The sequence below is a fragment of the Gouania willdenowi genome, chromosome 6, assembly GCF_900634775.1.
Source record: "Gouania willdenowi chromosome 6, fGouWil2.1, whole genome shotgun sequence".
NCBI classification, from domain to species: domain Eukaryota; kingdom Metazoa; phylum Chordata; class Actinopteri; order Blenniiformes; family Gobiesocidae; genus Gouania; species Gouania willdenowi.
Window position 1 is genome coordinate 65,807,767 of NC_041049.1, and position 25,181 is coordinate 65,832,947.

Consider the following 25,181-nt stretch of genomic DNA (forward strand, 5'->3'; position numbering starts at 1 on the left):
TGGATCAATGGCTCATCTTCAGGACAAATGAATGGTTCCCAGCCGAAAATGTAGCCTTTCTACGCTGCAGTGAACAGGAACAGGAAGCTTCACCTGAGGCCAGGGGTGGACTCGCCATGTGGCATCATCTCGGTGGGCCGGTCCGGTCCACTGGACACAGACATGGGATCAGGTGACCAAAAATGGCCTAAAAGTAGCAAATATGTGGCAAGAAAAGAGTGAAAAGTGACTCAAATGGGACGAAAACAGTCACACGTGGCCAAAAAAAAATGGGCAAATAAAGAGGAACCAGGTGGTATGTAATGGCAAAAAGAAGCATTAATGAGCAAAATGTGGCAAACAATAGTGAAAGAGGGCGAAAATGTAGAACACAAAGAGGTAAAATGCAGACTAAAAGGAAACAAGTGGTAATAATTGGGCAAAGTTTCGCTTATTTGGATGAAATGTTTTAAGAAAGGACAAAAATTGGATAAACATGTCAAAAAGAACTTGCAAAATGCACAAAAAATAGGGTAAAAAAGGGATATTTATTGTCAAAAGGTAGCTAAAGTCTGAAAAAAGTGTCAGAACTTTTTGAAAAGAGGCCAAAATGGGACAAGAAGTTGCAAAAGTGCCAAAGGAAAAAGGTAAAAATGGGTTAAAAAGTTGGCAGTGACTATCCGTATGGTTGCCGTATCAATATACTGACATTCGTACGCTGCGCCCCTATTTGGCCAGTTTAGGTCATGTGATAGGTCAGTTTCGGACCCGTGAATAAGACTAAACCTTACCCTAGCCCTATCCCTAAAAATTGTTGCGATATTGGGTTATAACTTAACCCGAACCCTGACACGCTACGTACGTGTACTTCGGTAACCGTACCAATAGCACCGGGGGTTGTCCGTACGGCAACAGTACAAATAGACACTTTCTAAAAGATTTCGCCTTTTTAAGGTTTTCTGGGGGAATAATCATTAAAATTAAGACATAAAGAGCCACATGTTGAGCACCATTGACTTAATAACGGCTTCTACGTGGACCGAAAACGGACAGAAAATGCCACGGCTGAATTGTGTCCCAGTCCACCCCAGTCTGAGGTTTCCACACAGATATACAGTCATAATAAAGTGATGCTAACATTTAAAGGCTCTAAAGGAGTGGCTGAATAATCTACTCATGTGATAGATACTCCAGTCAAATATGGATGTACAACCATTTGTTTGGTTGGAACTTTGACAAGATCAACTGTTCAGATTTGTACGTACAATCATTGTAATAAATCATAACCAATAAACTTTTTCAAAGGAAAACAAAACTTTTTGATATAAATTATTGCAACTCAGAAATGTTACACAGATGTGATTTCCATCAAATGGTGCCAACATTTATCAAACTTAACAGGTTAATTTAAACAGGAATGTACAATATACGTGAATGTGATCTTTCCACAAACCAACAATACATTTTTGTCAGAAAGAATAAATTAAAGCGTTAAACTGATATTAAAGGGGACATATCATGTTAAATCCACTTTTTTAGCCCTTAAATGCATTTTGTTGTATATTTAGATTGTTTAGAAGTGCAGAAAAGTTCATATTAGTCTCTTCAGGTGCTCTGTTGATATCTTTATATTCTGTTTTGGTCATATTTTTTAATCCGTTTCAATTTTTCTATTCTCTATTACGTTTTTTGAACTATTACATCACAGTATTTGCAGCGGAACTGCCAAATTAGTACATCAACTCCAGGTCCAACACTTCGAGCAATCCGCCATTTTTATTTCTCGCTTTTATTTCGTAGTCCAAGCTCAAGGATGCCGAAGTTACGAGAGGATAAGTCAAAATGTTGGGTTGTTGGATGTAGTAACCCACACGCTTCATTACACCGTCTCCCAGCATCAGAACCTTTTCAAAGTGCCTGGTTGACTTTTATTTTTCACGGAAATGTACCCACATCTGTGGGTAAGGTCATTTTTGTGTGCACGAAGCACTTCAAGGATGACTGCTTCTGCAACCTCCGCCAGTATAAAGAAGGATTTGCCAAAGACTTTGTCTGATTGAGGGTTCAATTCCTTCTATCTTTGGAGACGATGAACAGAGCACTTCGGTAAGCTGTAAATAACGCTAAAAAGTGTGATGTAAGACGTCCCTGTCATTGTTTTGTTAGCATTAGCAGTTGCACCGTCTTCAGACTTCTTATGTTAGCGCTGTGTGCTCGTTTTAGATCCTTGATGATATGGCCTACGTGATTTAATTTAAGTCTAAAGTTTTCATTAGTCATTTCATTTTGACGTTTTTGTCTCCAAAAAGACTGTATTAAAATGCATTTCGTGACGTTAGCTCGGTGCTTGTGTTAGCTCACTTGTTAGGGTTCTGCAGGTTCATCATCTTCATTTTCATCTCGCTCCGCCGGGTCCGACGCTGGCTCGAACATGTAAGGCTGGATGGACAAGTCTTCTGTTGTTGACATTTTGTAAATAACGTGTGAATAAACATTTTCTGCACCGCTAGATAATCGTATCTCTTCTATCAAACTACAAAAATGGCCGAACAGGGTGGAGTTGAACCCAGTGTTACTTCTGCAACCTGAAGAGGGGGCGGGGTATGAAGGCTCTCATTTGCATTTAAAGAGACCGCACCAAAACGAGTTGCTCTCAGAAGCACATCAGAAAAGGGGTAGAAAAGGGGTGGAGCTATAATAATGAGGAATTCAGACACAAGCATTGCAGTTCCGCTTTATATAGACACAACTGTATGATTTATATGTAAAAAGGAAGGACTTAAATGCATATGTCTCCTTTAAGAAAAACACAAAATATGTATTTTTTTCCCCCAAAAAAATAAGGTGCAAAATTGAATATTTGGTACGAAGTTATTACAGCTTTGAATAGGTCAATAATTGATAAGAACATTAATTTTGAAGCATCATTAATTTTAGAGTTATGAGCATTTATTAAGAAAAAAACCTACACTGAGCATACAGTAGGTACCAAAACAGTACCTTTCATAAAAGTAATAGAAAGGTCATGTATGAATATTTTTTCGCACATCAGATCTTTTCAACAACTTCAGGCCTAACCATAAATATAACTTTTTTTCATATTTATATTTTTAAAAAAAAATAAAGTTTTGACCTTTTTGTCATAAAAACATGTTTTCTTCAATGAGAAAAACACAAATTGTGCATTTTTCCTCAAGAAAAATATGGTGCATTTAGTATTTTGAAGGTAGAGGCTTACAGTTATTAGGTATTTATGAGAAAACCACTGTTATATGTGAGGATAACAGTACATCCAAAATATGTGGTTATAATGGGAGTCAATGATACCAAATTGGTAAAAAAAACAAAGAGTGTCGGTGCATTTCATACCTCCTGTTCTTTACATGTTGCAATAAAAGTTATCATGGAATTATGAACATATTAAGAGAAAATTCCTGGTCAAAGTTCATACAATTAGTCTTTAAATTGAATAAGACATTGAGAATTTAAAAAACAGTACACATTTGATCTCCAAAGGTGCTCCACGGGTTAACAGCATCTGAAAAAACAGCTGATCTTAAACAAAAGCAGTAAAGCAACATGATTACTTTTCAACAAGATTTTATTATCTGGTTTTTACAAAGTCTTGTTTTGAAAGTCGTTTGACTCCTCTTACAATTTACAGCAAGAAATAAAGAGATCAATAAACTAGACCAGACTTTAAACCTGGGAAATGAATCTGTGTTGTATTAAAATATCCACCAAAAAGCCTTCGTCAGTGATTTGACACTAAATAAGAGAAGAAACTGCTTAACGACTGACTCTGAGGTTCTGTTGCTTCTTTCAGCGCAGAGCAGGATGACTATTGTAACACCACATCATCAATAGGGTAAAACGCTGTTGAATGATGATGAACCAACAAACGCATCGCTGCTTAAAAAAGCAGTGATGCGTTTGTTATTTGTAACAAAGTTAAGATTACTCTGACCTGAGCGTGTGCAAGAGCTACTCATATTTTTCCTGCTAAAACAGATGCAACACTTTCCAAAAGAATTGAACCTTGAGCTTCATTGTGCTGCAGCGTTTTGATTAAATAACAGATGGTTTTTGGTTCATCCAGAGGAAGCAGCAGTAGGAGTGAAGGGAAAACTGGGCAACTTAAAACGGTAACGTTAAAGGCACTCGTCGTGATGGAGGAGCTGCACCAAACGTCTTCTCTCAGCTTTGTAAAGCTGATCATAGCAGCACATGGAGGGGAACGTGTGTGTGTGTGTGTGTACACGACCACATATCAGACCAGTGTGTGTGGCCCCTGGTGTGTGTGTGCTCACGCTGTAATGGGGTTTCTTTATGGTAGCCCTAAGCACTGCCGGGGTCTGATCTAAAAAGGAAACCTGGATTTAAATCAGGAGCAGAGACCAACTGTCAGGTTATTGTTACACAGATTCTGCAGCAGGTCCACGTGTTACGTCTGGTTCTTCTTTAATAAATAAGAGTTCAGCTCAGACTCTCCAATCAGCCGAGGAAGAGTAAAGTCTGTGTCGTATCCTCTCTTTGTGTTAAAATTCTAGGAGAAACCTTTCTGACTCCACACATTTCACATTGTGTTTGCTTCAGCAGCGGCAAACCTAAAAACCTCGTTGACCAGTGGGAGCTGAGAGAGAAACTGGGATGCTGAGTCGTCTGATTGGATCGCTGGAAGGTTTCATTTATTTTCCTGAGACAGGAAACAAAGAGCTGAGTGTTGCACTCTAACAGCTGCCCTGTCCGTTACACAGCCTGTTTGTTTTTGGGGGGGCTCGTCTCTTCTTCCTCCGTCTCTCTCTCCTGGTTCCAGTCCCGTAGGCCTTCTGGTAGGGTGGTGTCCTCCTCGAAGCTCCCCGTACCCTCCACAAAGTCCTCGTAGGTGGACTTCTCCTCAAACGGCCGCGGGCCGAGCAGCTCCAGCATGTCGGCTTTATCCAGCACCTCCTTCTCCAGGAGACGCTGTCCAACCTGTGGAGAGCAGCACCGCCAAACGGAGGATTCTTACAGATGTGCCAAAGTGGGCCTAAAAGAACCCTGAGGCATGCAGGAACTACAACATCAGCCTTTAAATGCTCACAACAAGGTGCACATTTCATCAGACGCACATGAATGTAGTCCTACTTTGTGGCATTATTCATGTGAGCATGTGAAATAATGCCACAAAAAAAACTATCCATGTCACTTTTAGCTGCTGTACAGACAAAAAAAGCCTCCAAACAAGGAGAAGATGTTTTTCAGCCATTGTAGTTTTCATTTTACAGAACTTTTAGTCATTTCACTTCTACAGGAACAGATCTATTCTTTATGGGTCTGTATTACGAAGCTAGATTTCCTCTTGTCGCGCTAACTTTAGAGATTTATTTGGTGTGTGCTGTACTATGATGTCTTACCAAGCTAAATCACCATGTTAACTTAGGCTAACTATGAAGTGGATCAGAATTGAGCGAGTACAAAAGTCCCGCCTCCTGACCAATCAGTTCTATTGGAAAATGAACTGGACATTGTTAGAAGATCCTGATTGGTGCAGATCTGACAGCTGCATTTAGGAAAGAATATTAATGGATAAATCCTTTCATTTAATGATGAAACCCATTAGGAAAAATATAGATTTATATCTGATGGACTGATCTACAGTAGCTGATGGAACCTGTGTCGGACACGCTCCTCATGGGCGGATGGAAAACATAATTCGCTCAAGCAAAAACATACTACAGTGAAACAATGTGTTCTCATCCCAGTGTGTGTGATAAATAGAGGAGCACATGAACAGAAACACATCTGTGACTTAATAAAGTGAAACTGATCAGAGCGCTGCCAATAATCTCACGCTTTTATGCACCAACAGGTTTTTTTTTGGCTTGTATTATGGATTTTAATTCTTCATATTTTTAAATAATTATTCCTCGATGTGACGTAAGTTGCTCTATACAGTCTCTTCAGGTTTGTGATTGAACGCTGCAATCTCCACCCCTGTCACAAGAGCGTGCACGTAGCCAGGCTGAAATCAGAGTGAAGCAGAGGCTCTCTGATGGAAAATGTTTGGTAAGGTGAAGCCTGCTAACAGAGAGCCATCCAGCTTCATAGTACAGCCCCATCAGTTAGAAATTGTTACTACCAATTTCTTTAAAAACTAAATTCAAAAAGATGCACAAAGTGTATCTATAATTGCTGGTTTTATATCGTTAACAGCACACACCTTTAACCACAGCTTTAATGTGAGTTTGTCAGATGCCTGGTGATAATATATGATCAGTAAAGATCTTGTTACCTTCTCCACCAGCTCCTTCTTGTCCTCTATCAGCTGCAGGGTGTGAGCGTACGCGCGCTCCACCAGATCCCTGACCTCTTGGTCGATCAGCTCCGCCGTCGCCTCGCTGTACGGCTTCTCCATCACCATCTCACCCTGCCGGGGGAGGTCGAAAGACACCTGTCCCACCTTCTCACTCATCCCAAACTGCACCACCTGTAGTCAGTGAGGGACAGTCAGTACCTGAGACCACGGAGGTAAATTATGTCCTGGGTTGATTAATAAGGTCTGATCACACCCGGGGCGTGCGTGCGTGCGTGCGTGTGTACCTGGGCATAGGCGGACTGAGTGACCTTCTTCAGGTCGTCCTGAGCTCCGGTGGTCACCCTGCCGAAGAAGACGTGCTCGGCCACGCGTCCCCCCAGCATCATGCACATCCTGTCGAACAGCTGCTCCCTGCTGTACAGGTACTGCTCCCTGGGGAGGTACTGAGCGTAACCCAGACCCTTCCCCCGAGGGATGATGGATACCTGCACAACACACACATTGTCTTAATACTTGGAGCAGGAATCAGGAAGGATCTGCACTGATTGTTCTAAACACATACAACTCAATCCTCTGGATTCCCCAAAACAAATGACCACATGAGGACAGCAGCACGATAATAAACTTGTTTTGTTTCTGAGGTTTAGTAAACTTAAAGAGTAACTAAACCACTTTTTTCTGCTAAATATAAATGTATTAGTGTATGAAGTAGTGCTGTTGATTGAATCTGGTATTTCAATTTGTCATATTTAATTGTAAAATATCACAGTGACTGCCCTCTATGGGTTGCAACCAGGCTATTACAATTGGTTTCTGGCTGAAAACAAGAGGATGTGATGTTTTTGGACCATCTTGCGTCACAAACAAGCACTGTAAGCCCCGCCCCTTTTATAAATACTATCACTTGTGGGCTCTACAATCTGTGGTGAGTAGGTTGGATTGAGAGAAGAGTGAATAGAGAGGTATATTGAGTAGCTAGTTAGCATAGCATAGATTGTTGATTGGAGATTTTATAGTTAAGACTGGTCGTGTCTTAACTGCTCCAGGAGCCTCTTTCTGTCCTTGTGGCAGGTCAGGAGAAAGCAGGGGTTTAGTTACTCTTTTAAGTGTATTTAGTATTTTTCCCCTCACCTTGAGCAGAGGGTCTGCGTTCTGCAGGAACCAGCCCACTATTGCGTGCCCAGCCTCATGAAAAGCTACAACCTTCTTCTCTGAAGGCTGCAGAACCTGAGTCTTCTTCTCCAGACCTGAAAACACACAGAGCCACAATGGAGAGAACAAAATTACAAACAAAGCACTTTATATAAAAAGGTGTATTACAGTTAAACTGATGCATCCATATCAGTTAAACATGTCAAATTAGTAACTTGTATTGTGTCATTTAACAAAGCTTAATTGGGAATGTTATCGTATCAGTAAACTTCTGCTTTGTTTTGCCTCTATAGAGTCCTAATCTTCATCTTTTCCTCCAGGCTTTTGTTAAAATTCGGAGCCAAATGTAATCACAATTTTGCAAAAGGAAGTTTAACCACAATATTTGCTTTTCCTGAAAAAAATGCAAGTCAGGATGCATGTATTGGCCTGCGTCGCACTGCATTAGCTTAGCATTAACTTAGTATTAGCATTAACTAGCATTAGTCAGCATTAGCATTATCCTAACATTAGCATAGCATTTGCAGGAACTAGCATTAACCAAACATTAACTTAGTATTAGCTAGCATTAGCAAATCATTAACAAGCAACAAGCTAATATTAGCATAGCATTCGCGGTAACTATCATTAACTTAGTATTAGCTAGCATTAGCATATCATTAACTAGCATTAACCTAACATTAGCTTAGCATTCGCAGTAACAAGCTTTAACCTAACATGAACTTAGTATTAGCTAGCATTAGCATATCATTAACTAGCAATAATATAGTATTAACTAGCATTAACATATTAACTAGCACTAACCCAAGATTAGCATAGCATTAACATTAGCTAGCATTAACACAAACCTAACATTAGCATTCGCCTAGCAATAGCATTTACATAGCAATAGCACTAACCTAGCATTAGCATCAACCTAGCAATATAATTAACCTAACATTAGGACTAACCTAGTATTAGCCTAGCAATAGCATTAAGCTACTATTAATCAACCTGACAATAGCTGAATGTTAGCAATAAGGTTGAAATGTGTTGAAGGCAGTAGCTGAACAGGATAAAGGTTGAATGGTCAAAACCAGTTGAAAGATGACTGGGGATGAAGGGGTTAAAGATTGAAAAAACTAAAATTTCAACACACAATAACTTAAAAAGTTTAAAAGTTACAAATTATAAAAGTCCAAGCATAAATGCCAGGAACGTTTGGATAGCTTAATTGTCAATATTAGACAAACGGTGTAGGAGATAATAAACTAAATGCATCAGTGCTATGGTCACCAATAATAGTGATGGTGGTTGAAAGTGAAAACAGTGAGTCAGCAGAAAGCTCACGGACCTCCGATGACGCGCTCGATGGCTTGTTCAAAGTGTTTGGCCTGGACGAAGGGGTTGAGGTGTCTGGCAGCAATTAGCGCTGCCTCGTTACACACATTAGCGATGTCGGCCCCTGGAGGAAAAAAAAAAAACACAGACACAGACAGAGCAAGGGTTGCGGTCAATTACATTTTTCAGATACAATTACGTTTTGAATTACCTATGTTCAATTACAATTACCAGCATTTTATCCAATTACAGCTAAATCGCAATTAATTTTTATCCTCAGAAAGTCAATTACAATCACGTTCTCAATTACTAAAGTTAAATTACAATTAGTCACAATTACTGAGTGAAATAAAAAACATAATACAAGTGAAGCTTCCTCTAGTGTTAGCTTTCTGTTAGCATCTCTAATGATAACGGGTTCTAAATCAGCTGTAAAATACACTAAAAACAAAAATTTATCATCTAATTTATTTCTATCTATTGGTTACATTGTTAGGCTTCATAATCAATGAAAATATAGGTTTTAATATTTTTGGTGTGGATGTCTGAGCCTTTTTGTGTCAGTGTACCTCTACATTTCAGTTTTTTAATGGTAAAATGTGGGAAAGCTTGATATAAACACATTTTAATAATTGTTAACTACATATGTGTAGAAATGTAACATGGATTCCCAGTAATATAAATATAATCGACAATTTTTATTTAAATTTTTAAGGCAAATACAAAAACAAAGTCAATTATCTAAACTCAATTGCAATTTAATTATGTTTATGATAGCAACGAATTTTTAAAATTACAATTATAATTGCGTCATAGTTGTAATGAATTACCAATTACGCAATAACAATTATAATTGACCTCAACCCTGCACACAGATCATTGGCTAAAACATCCTGATATAAATCTGTTTAATGGGAAAAAACAGGAATTATTGGATAAAGAAGGAGGAACCAACACAGACACTTTTTAGTTCTTGTGTATTAATTGTAAAAGTGAATTAATTGTACAAATGTGTTGGAAATAGTAATGATTTCTCAGCCTAAACTGTTTTAAACAGAAACCAAGTCCCACATACAGTATAATAAGCCACAGGAGTAAAAAGTGAGGAACTTTTATATTCAAGGGGACGAGAATCAAACAGGAAGTACCAGTGAATCCGGGTGTGGCAGCGGCCATCTTTCTGGCCAGAGCATCTTTGTCCATACTGGGGTCGGATTTGATTGGCCGCAGGTGGACTTTAAAGATGGACGCCCTGCCCTTGATATCTGGTGGACCTAAGAAATAGAAAATACAGTATGACTTCCAGGGCCTCTATCTGCATATTTAAAGGACAAATGGCTGCCAATATGTTTACAGTACACCCAACAAACACTAAGTTAACCAAACCTATGTAAATCTGTCGATCAAAGCGTCCGGGTCTCATCAGAGCAGGATCCAGGATGTCAGGCCTGTTGGTGCCAGCGAGCACCACCACGTTGGTCGCCGTGTTGAAGCCTGCCAAGATAAAAAAGGTGATTAACTTCCCTATAAAAACTAACTTTAAAAAAAAAAAAAAAAAAAAAAAAAAAAAAAAAAAAAAAAAAAAGGATTTTGTTATATTAATATTTTACTAAAAAATCTGAGTAGAATACAGAGGTGTTAGTTTATTTACTTCCTCTACACATGGCTTGTTTCAAGTAAAGATTAAAGCAGAAAACATTGGTTTGTGTATATTACAACAGCTGGATTGCAGCTTTCCCAGCATGCAGTTTCAAAGTGAATATAAACTAAAGTGCAAAAAATAATAACAGTAATAATAATACCTTTTTTAAGTTGTAGATAACAATGTATTTTTAAATCCAGGTCTGCACCACTTGGTCTTTAATAAACTGAACACAAAAACATTTTATATCATCCCTAAGCCTCAATGATAATGATGTCTGCATATACTGTAGATTTATGCAACATTATAAAACTGTGGAAAGTAAAAATAGAAAATAAAATTAAGCAGAATGTACTTTTTTTAGTAATGCAACCCTTGGGTGTAATTCAGTTAATCTATGTTGCTTTCCTACAGTTTCCTGCAGCCGTTCATTTCTTGCTCTACTCATATATTTGTATATTTATCGCTGACGTAATATTTTATCCTAAACAATCACAAGCTGTGTTTCCATTACACAAATAAAAGCAATATTTCTAAATGTCGACAAAGTATAATTGAGCTTTGAACGTGTTTCCATTGAAGGTTGCTTTGGGGGAGGAGCCTCGTAACTCCCGTAAAATCTCATCCCGCGAGACTTCGACACAGGAAGACGTACACTCTGTATCCCTTTGTTGTTTTACGTCTAATGTGGCAGCAAACCTAAGAAATGTCCCGATCTCCTCTTCTGTACCGCACCATGTTTTCTCGGAGAGAAGTGGTCATGTGACCGTGTATGTCACATTCTGTGACATGTATTGGCAGAAAGTGTTTCCTTAGCACTTTTGTGACACATTTCAATATTTAAATGTCTGAAATTCCTCCTCATGGAAGCGTCAAAACTTTTCAGTGATATTTGAGTGTTTTCTTTGAAATTCAGGCGTTTCATTACCAGATTTTATTTCGCTATTTAAATTTTGCGAATTTCCAAGGCTAATGGAAACGCAGCTACAGACTGTGATTGAGGCCTACCATCCATCTCCACCAGCAACTGATTCAGCGTGTTCTCCTGCTCGCTCTGACCACCAAAGTTTCCTCCTCCACGCTTTCTGCCGACAGCATCGATCTCATCGATGAAGAGGATGCAGGGGGCGTTCTTCCTCGCCATGGCAAACATGTCCCTCACCTTCAGAGTGGAGAGTTTGTTCAGACCTGGGGTTTCTGTGCAGAGCAACGTGTGAGTAGGCGTCACTTACCCGGGCAGGGCCGACTCCCACAAACATCTCCAGGAACTCTGAGCCGTTAACGGTGATAAAGGGGACATTGGCCTCTCCGGCCGTGGCTTTGGCCAGAAGAGTCTTCCCTGTGCCGGGAGGTCCAGACAGAACGGCTCCCTGGATAACACACACACAGAGGTGTAAATATATATATATATATATATATATATATATATATATATATATCCTACTCAAGTAGAAGTACTGTTCCTTGATTTAATTTGTACTCAAGTACAAGTTAGTCCTACATAAAATACTCAAATACAAGTAAAAAGTAGCTTAATTAAATAAAACTCAAAGTAGAAGTTATTAGTTTCTTTCATCCTCCATGTCTATTTTTGGTAATAAATCTTGCCACGGTTCCCTTGCATACAGTAAACATCTCATGTATAAAATTAAAAAGGAAGAGGAAGATGCAAATGAATGATAAGGTGCCAAATGCTTATGTATAAGTAAAAAATAAAAATGATAAAAATAAACTTTAGAACTGAGAAAATAACCTTCTTTCACTGTTGTTTTGGCACAGTAACGGTTGGTGTAGAAATGTAATGAATCCCTTTACTTCTATTAAAACATACTTAAGTGAAATTACTGATTTAGAAATATACTAAAAAAGGTACAAGTACCCATAAAAGCAACTCAATTACAGTAATATGAGAACGTGTAATCCCTTACTTTCACCTCTGCGCGCACACAGTCACAGGCTGATCAATGATTTACAGAGAACAGTCACACTGTACTCCATCATGTCAGCAAACCCACATTTTACATTTTTTATACAGAGTTCCCAAGAATAGTTCAATGAGAAACAGTCCGTCATGAGTAATTAAAGAGCGTAATTAGGCTTTGTCTTTTTCCTTCAAATTTTGCAGAAAAAAAATTCAGTTCAGCTGCTAAAACAAATCATCCTAAAGGTGACGCAACAGGAATCTTTAAAGTTCAAAATTATGAAAATTCACATCAAATCAACCACATATGCTACATATTTGCAACCTTCAGCAAAATGTAGCTCCAATACCAGAACAACTTTCGTACACTCAAACCTATTTTATAAAACTTTTTTTTCTCCAAAAAACTGTAAAACGTATAAAATGTATCTACTCTAACCACTTTTGCTCAATTGACACCAAACCTGCTACAGCACATCTTCAGACTGTCGTACACAAACAATCCACAGATTGATTTATCAAAAACTGAGCCAAGCATTTGACAGTAGATTGTAATGATTTTTGGAAATTATCTGAATTTTATAATAAAAACTGGATTTTTTTTTTTTTTTAACAGCATTTTGTAATTAAATGTGCAGTCTGCGACCCTTATAAAAGTGACTTTTTGTCATATTTGCTAAAGCTGTCACTATGTAAGGACAGCTTTACATCAATCTAGTAGTTTGTGTGAAAAAAACCGTCTCATTGAGCCCCGCCCCCTGCTGCTCCTGCAGCCTTTGGTAGATTGCCAGAATGCACACGACCGAGCAAAAAGAACCAATCAGAGCCAGGATTGTGTTTGATGGACTGTCTGACAGCTGTTGCTCACAGTCCCCGCCCCTTTCTTGGGGCTGGAGGAGTAGAAGATGGAATTGGTGACTTTCTGCTTGAAAGGTAATTACTGCTGCTTGATTTACATTATGTTTGATTTGTAATTGTTACACTAGAACTCTGTAGTGCATGTGTTGTTCATGTATGCGCAGCATCCTCCGTGTGAGCTGCTGTAAGTGACACTGTGTTGTTGCTGCTGCTGCTGCTGAGGTGTGTGAACATAGAGAGAGAGAAGTGCTGCAGTAATATGATTTTAACAGAGCATGTTATATTACTGTGATGTTGCTGTCTGGCTAACGTTAGCTTGTTAGCTCCTCTGAGAAGGGACTCTGAGAGTCGCGGACTGCACCTTTAACTCTCATGGCAACAATTGGAAGTTTTCCCACTTATAAAACCAATAAATCATTGTTAAAAACAAATTTCGGGCGGCAGTGGCATAGTCTGTAGGGACATGGGTTGGGAACCGGAGGGTCGGCGGTTCAAGTCCCAGTACAGTCCAAAAGAACAGAAGTTGTTCTGGTACACTGCTCCCTTCATTGTAAAGCGACTTTGAGTACCCAGAAAAGCACTATATAAAATTGATGTATAATAATAATAATAAATTACCAACATATCCATTCTGTCTCGATGCAAGGTGTGTGTTTTGAAATTTTTGGATAAACTAAATTTTAGGCAGCCATTTCAAATCTGCCTAATATCGGACTTGTGTGTGTGTGTGTGTGTGTGTGTGTGTGTGTGTGTGTGTGTGTGTGTGTGTGTGTGTGTGTGTGTGTGTGTGTGTGTGTGTGTGTGTGTGTGTGTACCTTGGGAATCTTGGCTCCCAGGTCCTGGTACTGCTGTGGGTTCTTTAGGAAGTTGACAAACTCCAGGATCTCCACCTTGGCCTCCTCACAGCCGGCCACGTCCTTGAACTTGACCTCTATGTTGTCCTTCATCATCTTGGCCGTGGACTCGCTCATACTAAAGGGGTTCCTGCCTCCGCCCGCTCCGCCTCCCATGGGCCCACGCCGCAGACTGAAGAGCAGGAAGCCGATGAGCAGCAGGGTGGGGAACATGCTCATGAGAAAAGAGCTGAAGAAGAGAATGAGCTCTTATCAGTAAAGGTGGATTAGCCTAGAGGTATTTACAGGGTTTAAATTACAGTCACGTCTTTAATTATCCAAGTTCATATACAATTGAATTACAATTACGTTGACTTGCGTTTTTTCCACTTAAATTTAAAATGACAATGAATATTTTACCCCTGAAAGCCAATTACAATTATGTTCTCAATTACTAAAGTTAAATCACAATGTATCACAATTACTGAGCCTTTAAAGGGGAGGTATGATGAAAAAACAATTTATAATTGTTTTGCTACAGTGATATACTGTACATTCTTTTAGCCTCATTCAGAGGGCCAACGTAGAAAAAGTTCTGTTTCATCCAACCAGGCGAGTTGGATTTTTCCCCGTACCTGATGTCACCTACAGGAAACTCCTCCTCCTGACAATCCTCTCTTCTCCTACCGTGGAAATAATACGCACCTCCTACCCTACCCTATAAGAATGTGTGCTCCTCCCTCTGAAACTATATTACAGCTAAAACAAACACTGCAGTTTAATATAGAATATATATTATACTTTATTGTCATATATGTAAATGCAAACTGCACTGCAGGACGCCCAAAGGGCACTACTTTTTCTGCTGCTTGCTTTGCGATCAAGTCGGGTGTCTCTGCTCGGAACCACGGTCACATTGTTTACACCCATCAACTGACAGCACTCCGTACTAATGCTACGCCAGCCTATGCAGCGAGACCCGACATCCCTCGTGAACTGAGGAATTAAATGCAAGCAGGAGAAGATATCAGCCTGTCCTGCCGTCCGTCATCATGGGGAATGTTAGATCTATCTCCAATAAGATGGACAAGCTAGTGGCGCTAAACCGGCATGAAAAGGACTTATGGAAGGGGAGCCTGCTGATGTTTAGAGTCGTGGCTGACAGCGCTAACACCGGACTCGGTTGTGGAATTGGACGGCTTCCAACTTTTACACGGTGACAGGACAACGGAGAGCGATAAGCGGAAAGGAGGGGGTCTGGCTGTGTTTGTGAATGATAGATGGTGAAATCCGGGGCACATCATTATCAAGGTGCAGTTTTGTAGTAAGGACTTTGATTTGTGTGCCGCACGGCACGCATACATATCAATTAAACAGTGTTTGACTCAAAATCACAATATCCGCTTAAATAGCCATGTGTTTTACTGTAATGTGCAGTTTTTTGGCTGAAAACAATAACTAGAGTCAGCGTGGAGTCAACTGTGTGGAGTCAGCGTCTACAGACACGCCTACTCATGAATATGCATAAGTAGGCCGCAAATCAGCCCGTTTTTAGAACTGCTCAGAAAGTCACTTTACGGAGGGCTAAAACTCCAGACAACAGACTATACCTCTAGATTTAAATTTATATATTTTTTAAAAAAGGTAAAATGATCCTCAAGACAACCGACAGGTAGTGGTAAAACTTGATATGAAACATAGATAATTATTAACTATTTATTTGTAAGTGCAACATGGTTCCCCAGTTTTATGTTTAATTAAATTGTAATTGACAGAATTTCCATGCTAATTACAATCACAAAGTCAATTATCTGAGCTAAATTACAGCAACATGTTTCATAATTGCAATTAATTACCAATTATAATTGACCCCAACCCTGGGTATTTCATTAGCTGCTAATAACTATTAAGTATGTTCCCTATCCAATGGGAACTGATTAACATTTGGTATACAATGTCAAATCAAGAGTCTGTACCAGCTGGTGCCTCTTTGACTGATGCTATTGGGCCCTAATGATGGGAGTTCTTATTAACACGTGCTAAACTCACCCGTCACTCTCAGAGCTGTAGACTACAACAGCGTGACGTGATGGCTCCAGGCCAAGCTCCATGTGCGCAGCCTCCAGGTTTCTCTCCAACGTGTCCACGCTGCCGATGTTGAACCACACATAGCTCTGAGGATAATAATAATCAATCAATTAATCAGTCATCTTTTAAAACTACACACACCATGAGAAAATAAGATCTCTGTGCAACTGAAAGAACGCTCTGGAAACAATTCAGAACAGTTAAAAACGTTAGTGTGTATATGTATATATTCTGCTTTTTATTGTTTTTGTTGCGCAATGTCCTTTTTTGCCACGTCTTCCCTCTTTCTATCTGTACTGTGTACAGGCCCATGTATATATATATATTTCCTATTTAACTGCAGCTGAAACTCTGCAAATTTCCCCTTTGTGGGACTAATAAAGGTTATCTTTATCTTTTTTATCTTGATTAATGTTCCATCCCCATCATCGAATTACATGAATTGCACTCTAGGTTAAAGAGTTCTTTGGATTTCATGCTTGCATCTATAAAACTAAAGGAGATTGGGTCAGTTTGGGCCTTTATATTTGGATGGGAGAGTTTTACTGACTTCGGATTAAATCAAAGGAAGCATTTTGAAAACATGCAATAACATGTCAGGGAAAAAAATCAAATGCAAAGGCTTTTAACATCCTAGAAACACTTTAAATAACAAAGAAGTGATGACAGATCAACATGTCACTGATAATATTTAATACTGTTAGTTGTCCCGTTGCATGCAATAAATAATAATGAATGACATTATAGCAGTGGTTTGCAAACTGCGGGGTGTGATGTCCTGACATGGTTGTGGGAGGAATTTCTACATTTTTCTTTGCACACAAAGAACTATTGAAATACTCTTCTAAAATATGTAATTTTATTTTTGTTGTAAAATATGTGATGTGCATTCTCCAAAGGAGTGAGCAACGAAAAAAAATGTGGGAACCACTGCATTCTAGCATTCTTTCCAGTGCATGTTTAGCTTCTTATCCTGTGATGAAAGCCTGGTCTCACCCCTTCAGCATCAGCTCCAGGCAGTAGAATGACTCGCACATACTGTTTGTTGACCACCTCCAACCGCTCCACCTGAACAAGCAGCAAAGAGTGTGATTTGACACAGATCTGACTGTTAGAAAATGATAAAAATCCATCAGCGGTAAATTGCTCTGATTGGTTCAGACAAGCAGTAGTAAAGAAAACATCCTCTAGGAACTGGTCAGAGAAAATCTCATTAGTTCCTTTTCCAGATACTTTTATTCAGAGGAATTTATCAACCAGGGCAAAGGTATGACTGCATTTCAACGTTTTTGTTTTCATAATTTGCTGTGTTTCTATTTGCAGCTCTGACTGTAAAGTGTTACATCATTATTTTTTCAATTGCCATCAATGTTTCAAAGTTTACAACAACAACAAAAAAACAACATAAACCTATTCCGCCGCTATTTGTTCCACTTGGGTGATGATTGTTTGATGCTTTTGTAATATGTAAATCTAAATCCAATTAATTTTAATGTGCATTTTCTGTATGAAGAGAAAATAAACTTAACAACCAAAGATACTAATGTAAATAGAAAGTCTCTTATTTAACATGCTTTATTCTATAAATATTGAATCTTTGACGAGTCCGGTACAAATATGACCTGAAAACATTCAAAATGACTTAAAAATTTTATTGGTGCTTCCTCTGTATTAATAAAATTATTATAAAAGACATACAGATAAAAATGTGTTTTTCTACGTAAATTCTCACTCTGTTAATTTGGAACAAATTATGTTGACGTTTAATCAAATTCCAGAGGAATTATAGAAATAGTATATAATAGTAATAATAGAGTGTGATGTGTGACGGGGGCCTCACCAGGCCCCTGCCCAGGTACCGGTGGACAAACTCCTTCCAGCTGATCTCTCGCCCGTTGTCTCTGAAGTAATAATAGACCAGCACTGAGCTCAGTCCAGCCAGAGTCACCGCCAAGTAACGGAAATCCTTCTCATCCCAGGGGAAGTCGCCCTGAAGACACACACATACACACACGTTAGCTGTAAGACACTGAGCATCTCCTGCCAAGCTTTCAGTGAGACATCAACTATATTTACATTATTCCACATTGTTTACGGTCGACTGTTCAGCTGAAATATCAGAGATAAAAATACAGAATTTAGAGTTTACATTGCACTAAAAATAACTATCAGGGATAATTAGATCAGAGTTTATTGGTAATTGACAGAAGTGTGTCATTCAAGATTAGTTCTTCGCTGTCTCGTATGACAAAATCATATTCTAGAAACATTTTAAATCACATACAAATGCGCAAAATGCACCAAGATACAAGTATTAAATATAAAACACAAATTTGAGTGAACTTTAAAGACCATATGTATTAAAAACATTTTATTTATTTATTTGAATTAGGACATTGCATATTAATCAATGTGTCAGCAAACAACATCAACAAAAATATGCCAGAGTTAGCACAATAGCTAAATTTCATCCATTGTTCTAAGCGGGGTGTCCCGATCCGATATTCATATCAGATATCGGTTCGATATCAGCCAGAAAACGAATATCAGATTTTATCGGACTGCATCTAAAATCTCTAATATACATTATATTATATTTATTCAGTTGTAGAATACTGTAGATATTATGTTGAAGGTTAAAATGTATGTAACCAATTGGTTAATAATAAATGGGTCAGTTTTTCTTATACCTATTGTTGCTGACTATTGTTCTCTGTTTGAATAACATCACTTGATCAAGTCTTTTCTAACATTCCACACTACAAAATAGGTCATAAAATAATGTATGATTCGTGCTGATATCGTATTGGATCGATATCGGCCAATACTCAAGGCTGCAATATCGGTATTGTATCGGAAGTGAAAAAGTTGTAACGGGACATCCCTAGTTCTGAGGAAGGTAAATGTGATATAACATACAGTTAAGCAACATCACACAAAGAGACAAACATTAAACTGACTGACGACAGAAAAACACGATACCACGTCTACTATTTACAATATAAAAAACAAAAAAAAGGTTAAATATTATCTATACTGTATGTGCATGACTGCTTTGTTTTCAACCAATTTTTGAGAAATGCTCTTTGAAGGTTGAGTAAAAAAAAACACTGTTAACTGTTTTAATAGTGATGGGTCTAATAGTGATACACTGATGATGAAAGTAGCCTAAAGTCCAAGGGTGGTTTAGGTTAATAGCTAAACTCTCTCTAAACACCAGCTGGCTTGTGTTGTGTCTGTAACTCAGTGCAGGTATTCTAATAAATCCTCCTCCGCTTAACTTCTAACTAGGAGTGTGACGATATCTCGATACAGCGATATATCGTGATAATTTTTTTTCCGCACGATCGATTATCGATGTGCTTTTTCGCTAAAATGTGCAGGTACGTCTTCGCATAAATGTTGTCACTGTTTGTTGAAGGAACCAATATATTGTTCACTGGAATATTACACTATAATGGTGTCACTGGTAAGAAAGACCCTATTTTTTGTTTACAAAAAGCACTGTTGGAGATACTTATTCATTTACATTGGTATGTTGACACTTATTTATAGAAATGTTGCACTAAAATGGTGCCACTGTTCATAGGACACTTTTTCAATTTATTGTCTTTCAGAGATATAAAATAATTTTTTTTAATTTTTTTCACTTAATCTTTTTTTTTCTTGTTATGTCATAGATTATCGTAGATTGATTTCTGACCAATATATCGATAATCGCAGTATCGTCATATCGTGAGATAATCGTTATCGTGAGCTTTGTATCGCGTAACGTATTGTGAGGTACCAAGAGGTTCCCACCCCTTCTTCCACAACATTATGAAGTGCAACAAATTATAATGGAATAAAAATAATAATAATGGCACCCACCCTGAATGACTGAGCAAAGAGAGCAGAGACCTCAAACAGCAAAGAGAACATCTTTTTCAGAGAATAATCCACACACTGGGGTGAATATTATAGACATGTGTGGGAAACAAAGTGGTTCTATAACCTTTTAGGCTCAAGTACCCCCTTTCTCTTATTTCTGAATCAGAGTACCCCATTTGCATGACTACAACATTTTGCTTTCAATACTATTTAAAAACAAATTATAGAGCATAATGATGGAATAAATGAGTGATAATACATTTTAAAGAATCTAATTTGGTAAATAAGTGGAAAGAAACAGTATCTTCTTCTTTTTGAATTTCCGGCAGACTAGACGGATCGAAGGGGTATTGCTGCCCTCCACAGGTCCCGTGTTTCACCACATGTTCATTACCTCACAATCTCTGTCCCATCGGAAGAAAGCAACTCCCTAAACTGTTTTTTCCATTTCCTTTTTCTTCTCTTCGGAGCCATAAACCCGGATTCATTTTCCACGTGACGAGTTTCCATCCCATCGCCCTCACCCACGTCTCTATTTTGTGCAGTGGTTTCCAACCTTTTTTGGATCATGACCCCATTTTGATAAAGAATTTCTGACAACCCCAAATACATTTTTTTTCTAGAATTAGATTTTGATAATGTTTGAGCTCATATTTATTTTTACTGCATTTTAGTTCAACTAGATTTATATTTCAAGTGAAAGTACAAAAATACAGTTGTTTAAGATTGTGTGTTGTTTTAACTTTAAAAAAAGATTCAAAAATCTATTTTTTCAGAAATTTCAGGTGACCCCAGAAGGGGTGCCAAGCCCAGGGTTGAAAAACACTGATTTAGTGGAGTATATTTTTTTTCTATAGTTTTTATCATTTATGGTCATATCATGCCTGGGGTGTGACCAAGACTGACAATTTATTTGTTAATTTTCCAAACTCTCTCTCTCTCTCTCTCTCTCAAGTACCCACTGTAGTGCCATTGTGTAACCCTAGGGGTACACGTACCCCCATTTGAAAAACACTGCCTTATGTAATCAAGTGAACCTGATGGAGAATCCCTGATGACTAAATATGAAAGCTGATTTAAAACCAAACTGTCTTCATTGGGCATCATGTCAGTGTTTTACCTTCTGTATCCGACTCCACCAGTCTTTTCCTCCTCCTCCTCCTTTCTTCCCTCCACCTGATTTTCCTCCTTTTTCATCTGAAATCCCAAACATTGCTTTAGCCCTTTGAATGCTACGAATCAGGATTTGCAAAAGCTGTAGTTTCATAGTGGTTTTATCTGAAGTCATACTGTTAATGAGGAAAATATTCGTACTGGATTAAAGTTTGTGATGGGATAATATTACTTATTACAATGTTTTATGATCCATAATAACTTAACTTTAAACTTGCATGATTGGAAAAAAAAAAGGGAATTCTATAATCAAATTTGCATGTTGTGATGTCACCATGTTGATGGAAAAAAGTACACTCAAAATATTCCACAAATGTAGCATCTGTTTGGTCTTTTTCAAGATAACACACACATGCTCATATAAGGGTCATCTATTCATCATCTCTCAAATAAAAAAGTTAAGGCAGGCATACACTGTGCAATTTTTGGCCCATTTTGAGCCGATTTTCAACTCGTGCGTCTATTATGTGGGATCGTGTGAGTCTCTGCGAAATATCGTGTAGTATACATGGGGTCACGAGAAGCGATTAACACCTCAACAATCAGCTCCCAATCACCAATCGTAGGTCGTAAGGAAATCAAACATGTTTGAAATCCAGTCGCTCCTCGTGAGGGTATCTCACAGTTGAAGCAGTGCCACAAACCGGCTTACCGTAAACTCTCACACTGCACATGTGTGAACACAGTCGGACCGCTGTAAAATAGACGGACTGTACTGCCCACATCTTACCAGCCAGTTCCTGGTTCATCACATCTTTGTCTTTTCTTTTTTAAAGCTCTTTTTGCTGAGATTTGTGAGCGTCTCTCCACTTCTGGGTTTTTCTTCTTCGTCTGTTTTAATGGCGACGCTTCAGAGTTCTTCTTCTTCTTCTTCTAATTTGTACGTTGCATTTCCAGAAACAAGACCCTGACGTGTCGTGTATGAACGCACAGTGTGAGGAGTCAGATCGTGTCAGAGTGTCGGTCCGTATAGTGTGAGATCATGCATTGTCAGCTGCGCACATTCGGGCTCTGCACGAGTCGCACAGTTTGAGCTGGAGCTGAGTACGACGATTGAAAAAAAAATAAAAAAAATCGCACAGTGTATCCCAGCCTTTAGTCACATCATCATCATTAGTTGTACCTCACATATCAATGATTATATAGTTGCAAAGAGAAGCTATGGGTTTATCTACTCCAGTTGAACTAATGTTTTAATGATCATTTCTATTCTGCACTATTCATTGATGCCAAAAAAGGATCAACTACTGAATGAACTCTGATTCAACAGTTGTTTACTATGACTTAGTAAGGTCATAATTATGAGATGCAAACTGAGAAATTGCTGCAGTCTACAACACTGATCGTTATTAATTTTTTATAATGACACTTTGAATAATAATTAATTCAAAACACATATTTTGGCTGTTTATTCAGTTAGAATTCAACACATGGTTAATAGAGTAGAAAATATTGGAAGTTAGGGCTGGGCTTAAAAACCGATTTAATCAATTCATCAAACTTGTAGATAAAAACGTTTTTTTTTTTTTTGCAAATTCGAGTAAAAAAAAATAATATTTTTATTATTCATTTTTTTCCCACCACAGTTTTTTTTTTTTTTTTTTTTTTTTTACTTTTTCACGTTCTGTCCTTGTTGGTTACCATAGCGCGATGTGGGCCAGCCCCCTCTTTGTTTACCCTTTGAGTAGGCTATATGTGTGTGCCACAGGCATGTTTCATTTTTTATTCGCACTATGCTGAGATGCTAAGGGTAGAGTTTACTGGTTTTTTTAATTGTAATGTTGTAAAATATGTAGTTATCTGATTTCTTCATCAGAAAATTTGAGTTACTGTGAAGTTGCTGTTGCACCTTTGCTTAAACCTGAGCTTGAAATTGTTGAATGACAGAACCTCATTTACTTTTTATTTTGGAACTGTTCTATGCATTTTAACTCCTGAGCACAATCACAACAATAAAGTTGCACTTTTGACAATATATCTGATGTCTGCAGTCATTATTAGGTGCATTAAAAAATAGAAAATCGAATCAAAACTCAAAATTTTTCTTTAAAAAAAAACCGAGACTTTTTTTTAGGCAAAATCTCCCAGCCCTAGTTAAAGTACATAAATAAGTCTTTATTGCAAAATGATTCCATCACATTTTTGTATGTTTCTTTGCAAATTTACATTTAAAAAATAATTTTCTCATAATTATGACTTTCTATCTCACAGTTAAAACTTTACTAACTCTTAGCTATGACAAATATTTATTTATTTAGGGGTGGAAACGGGCTTTCATAGGATGTTGATCATAGCAGGCGTATAATAAACATCACTGAAGTGTTTGTAGTTACACTTTGACGTATCAGGCAGAGCCATACTCAGTTTTCATCATATGCGATATATGAATAATGTGCAGCAATACTAAACAATATCAATTAATTATAAAGATGCTGAATGTTTACATATTGTTTTCAACTCCACTTTAATCTGAACGGCAGCATCAGTGTTACTTCTACTGGATTTCGTACCTGTCGCTACGTTAAACTAATGAGGATCAGTTCATGTTGGAACAGCAGCTCTCACCTTTGGGTTCAGAGGAGTAGAAGAGTCGCTGAGCTGACTGGAAACTACGACAGGACAGTAATTCAGCAGGAGAGAGACAAACATACTGTAAAAGAACACAGAGTTTTAATTAGGATCAATAACAGCAACAATAACCTCTGATTATTGATGGGAAATTATATAAACGGAAATTAATGGTCCAACAACGTTATCTTATCTTGTAGTTAAATGAAGAGTTGGGGTCAATTATAATTGTAATCGCGTAATTAATAATTAATTACAAATATGGCATAATTATAATTGTAATTTTAATAATCTGTTGCTGTCATAATCATAATTAAATTGTAATTGAGTTTAGATAATTGACTTTGTAATTGTAATTGCCATGAAAATTATACAAAAATTGTGAACCATGTTACAGTTCTATGTACAGTTCTACACATCTGTAGTTAACAATTATTACAATATGTTACATATCAAGCTTTCCCACATTTTACCGTTAAAAAATGTAAATCTAAGAGTATACTGACACAAAAAAAAGGCTCAGACGCCCACACCAAAAATATAAAAACCTATATTTCAATTGATTATGAAGCCTAACAAGGTAACCAACAGATAGGAAATAAATGAGATGATAGATATTTGTTTTTAGTGTATTTTACACCTGGTTTAGGACCCGCTTTAATTAGTGATGCTAACAGAAAGCTAGCTAAAGAGGAAGGTTAAGTTTTATTATTTTATTTATTTCAGGATCGGTAATTGTGATTAATTAGAATTGAACTGTAGTAATTGAGAATGTATTTTTAATTGACTTTCTGAGGATAAAAAATAACTGTAATGGGGAAAAAATGCTGGTGAATGTAATCGTAATTGATTTGTAAGTGAACATGGGTAATTGAAAATGCAATTGTAACTGAAAATGTTAATTGACCCCAACCCTGGTTAAATGACATTCACATCATATCAATGTCCTGACTTTAAAAGTACCGGGGCAGTGCGGCTCCTGTGTCCGCTGGTGAAGCACTGTCCCACGGTCACCGCTGACAGCCGAGGCCGGACTCCTCCAGCGCGGCGGAGAGGCAGAGCAGCGGCCGAGAGAAGCCTCAGCAGCTGGGACATCCTCCCCGTGTCGTGGGCAAGTTGTGGATGAAGAACAGGGAGAACAAGTGTCCAGTTAGACACCCCAGTTCACAAGTAAACCACCGTTAAACAACAGCGGCGCCATTGAGTAACAATGCAGGCTTCATAATGTCAATGGAGGCTGACGTAAAGGTCGGACAGGCTTCCCTTCAAACGCCTGCTAACAACTATTTAAAAAATAAACCATTTTTGTTATTATTATATAAATACAGTGGTTTATTAAATTTAAACGTACTAATTTATACTAAATTATTTGTATATAAATGATATACTTGTGTTGTTTGCCTTTAAGGGCACAGTTGTGCTCAGGCAAATCCAGATTGACTAAAGCGTGGACTAAAGGACCAGCAACATGCTTCCAAT

At 38.0% G+C, this 25,181-nt stretch overlaps 2 protein-coding genes across 2 annotated transcripts in view; one reads left to right on the forward strand and one right to left on the reverse strand.

Annotated features, from left to right (window-relative positions):
* LOC114464959 (voltage-dependent calcium channel subunit alpha-2/delta-4-like) overlaps positions 1–505 on the forward strand; it is a 77,715-nt gene extending 77,210 nt beyond the window's left edge. Inside the window, exon 39 of the mRNA XM_028449646.1 lies at positions 1–505. This exon is cut by the window's left edge and continues 240 nt beyond it. The gene's annotated coding sequence lies outside the window, so the exon portion shown is untranslated.
* Positions 506–3,566: 3,061 nt separating this feature from the next.
* On the reverse strand, positions 3,567–24,964 carry LOC114464960 (AFG3-like protein 1). The gene is made up of 16 exons (XM_028449647.1): positions 24,666–24,964; positions 23,700–23,784; positions 21,082–21,158; positions 17,932–18,081; positions 17,088–17,159; positions 16,053–16,177; positions 13,986–14,253; positions 11,624–11,761; positions 11,400–11,553; positions 10,136–10,243; positions 9,898–10,023; positions 8,763–8,873; positions 7,409–7,524; positions 6,562–6,762; positions 6,254–6,448; positions 3,567–4,953 (listed from the first exon to the last, which is right to left on the reverse strand). Exons 1-16 carry the CDS (start codon positions 24,795–24,797, stop codon positions 4,729–4,731), a joined length of 2,283 nt encoding a protein of 760 aa, XP_028305448.1. The 5' UTR covers positions 24,798–24,964; the 3' UTR covers positions 3,567–4,728.
* Between the last annotated feature and the right edge of the window lie 217 nt (positions 24,965–25,181).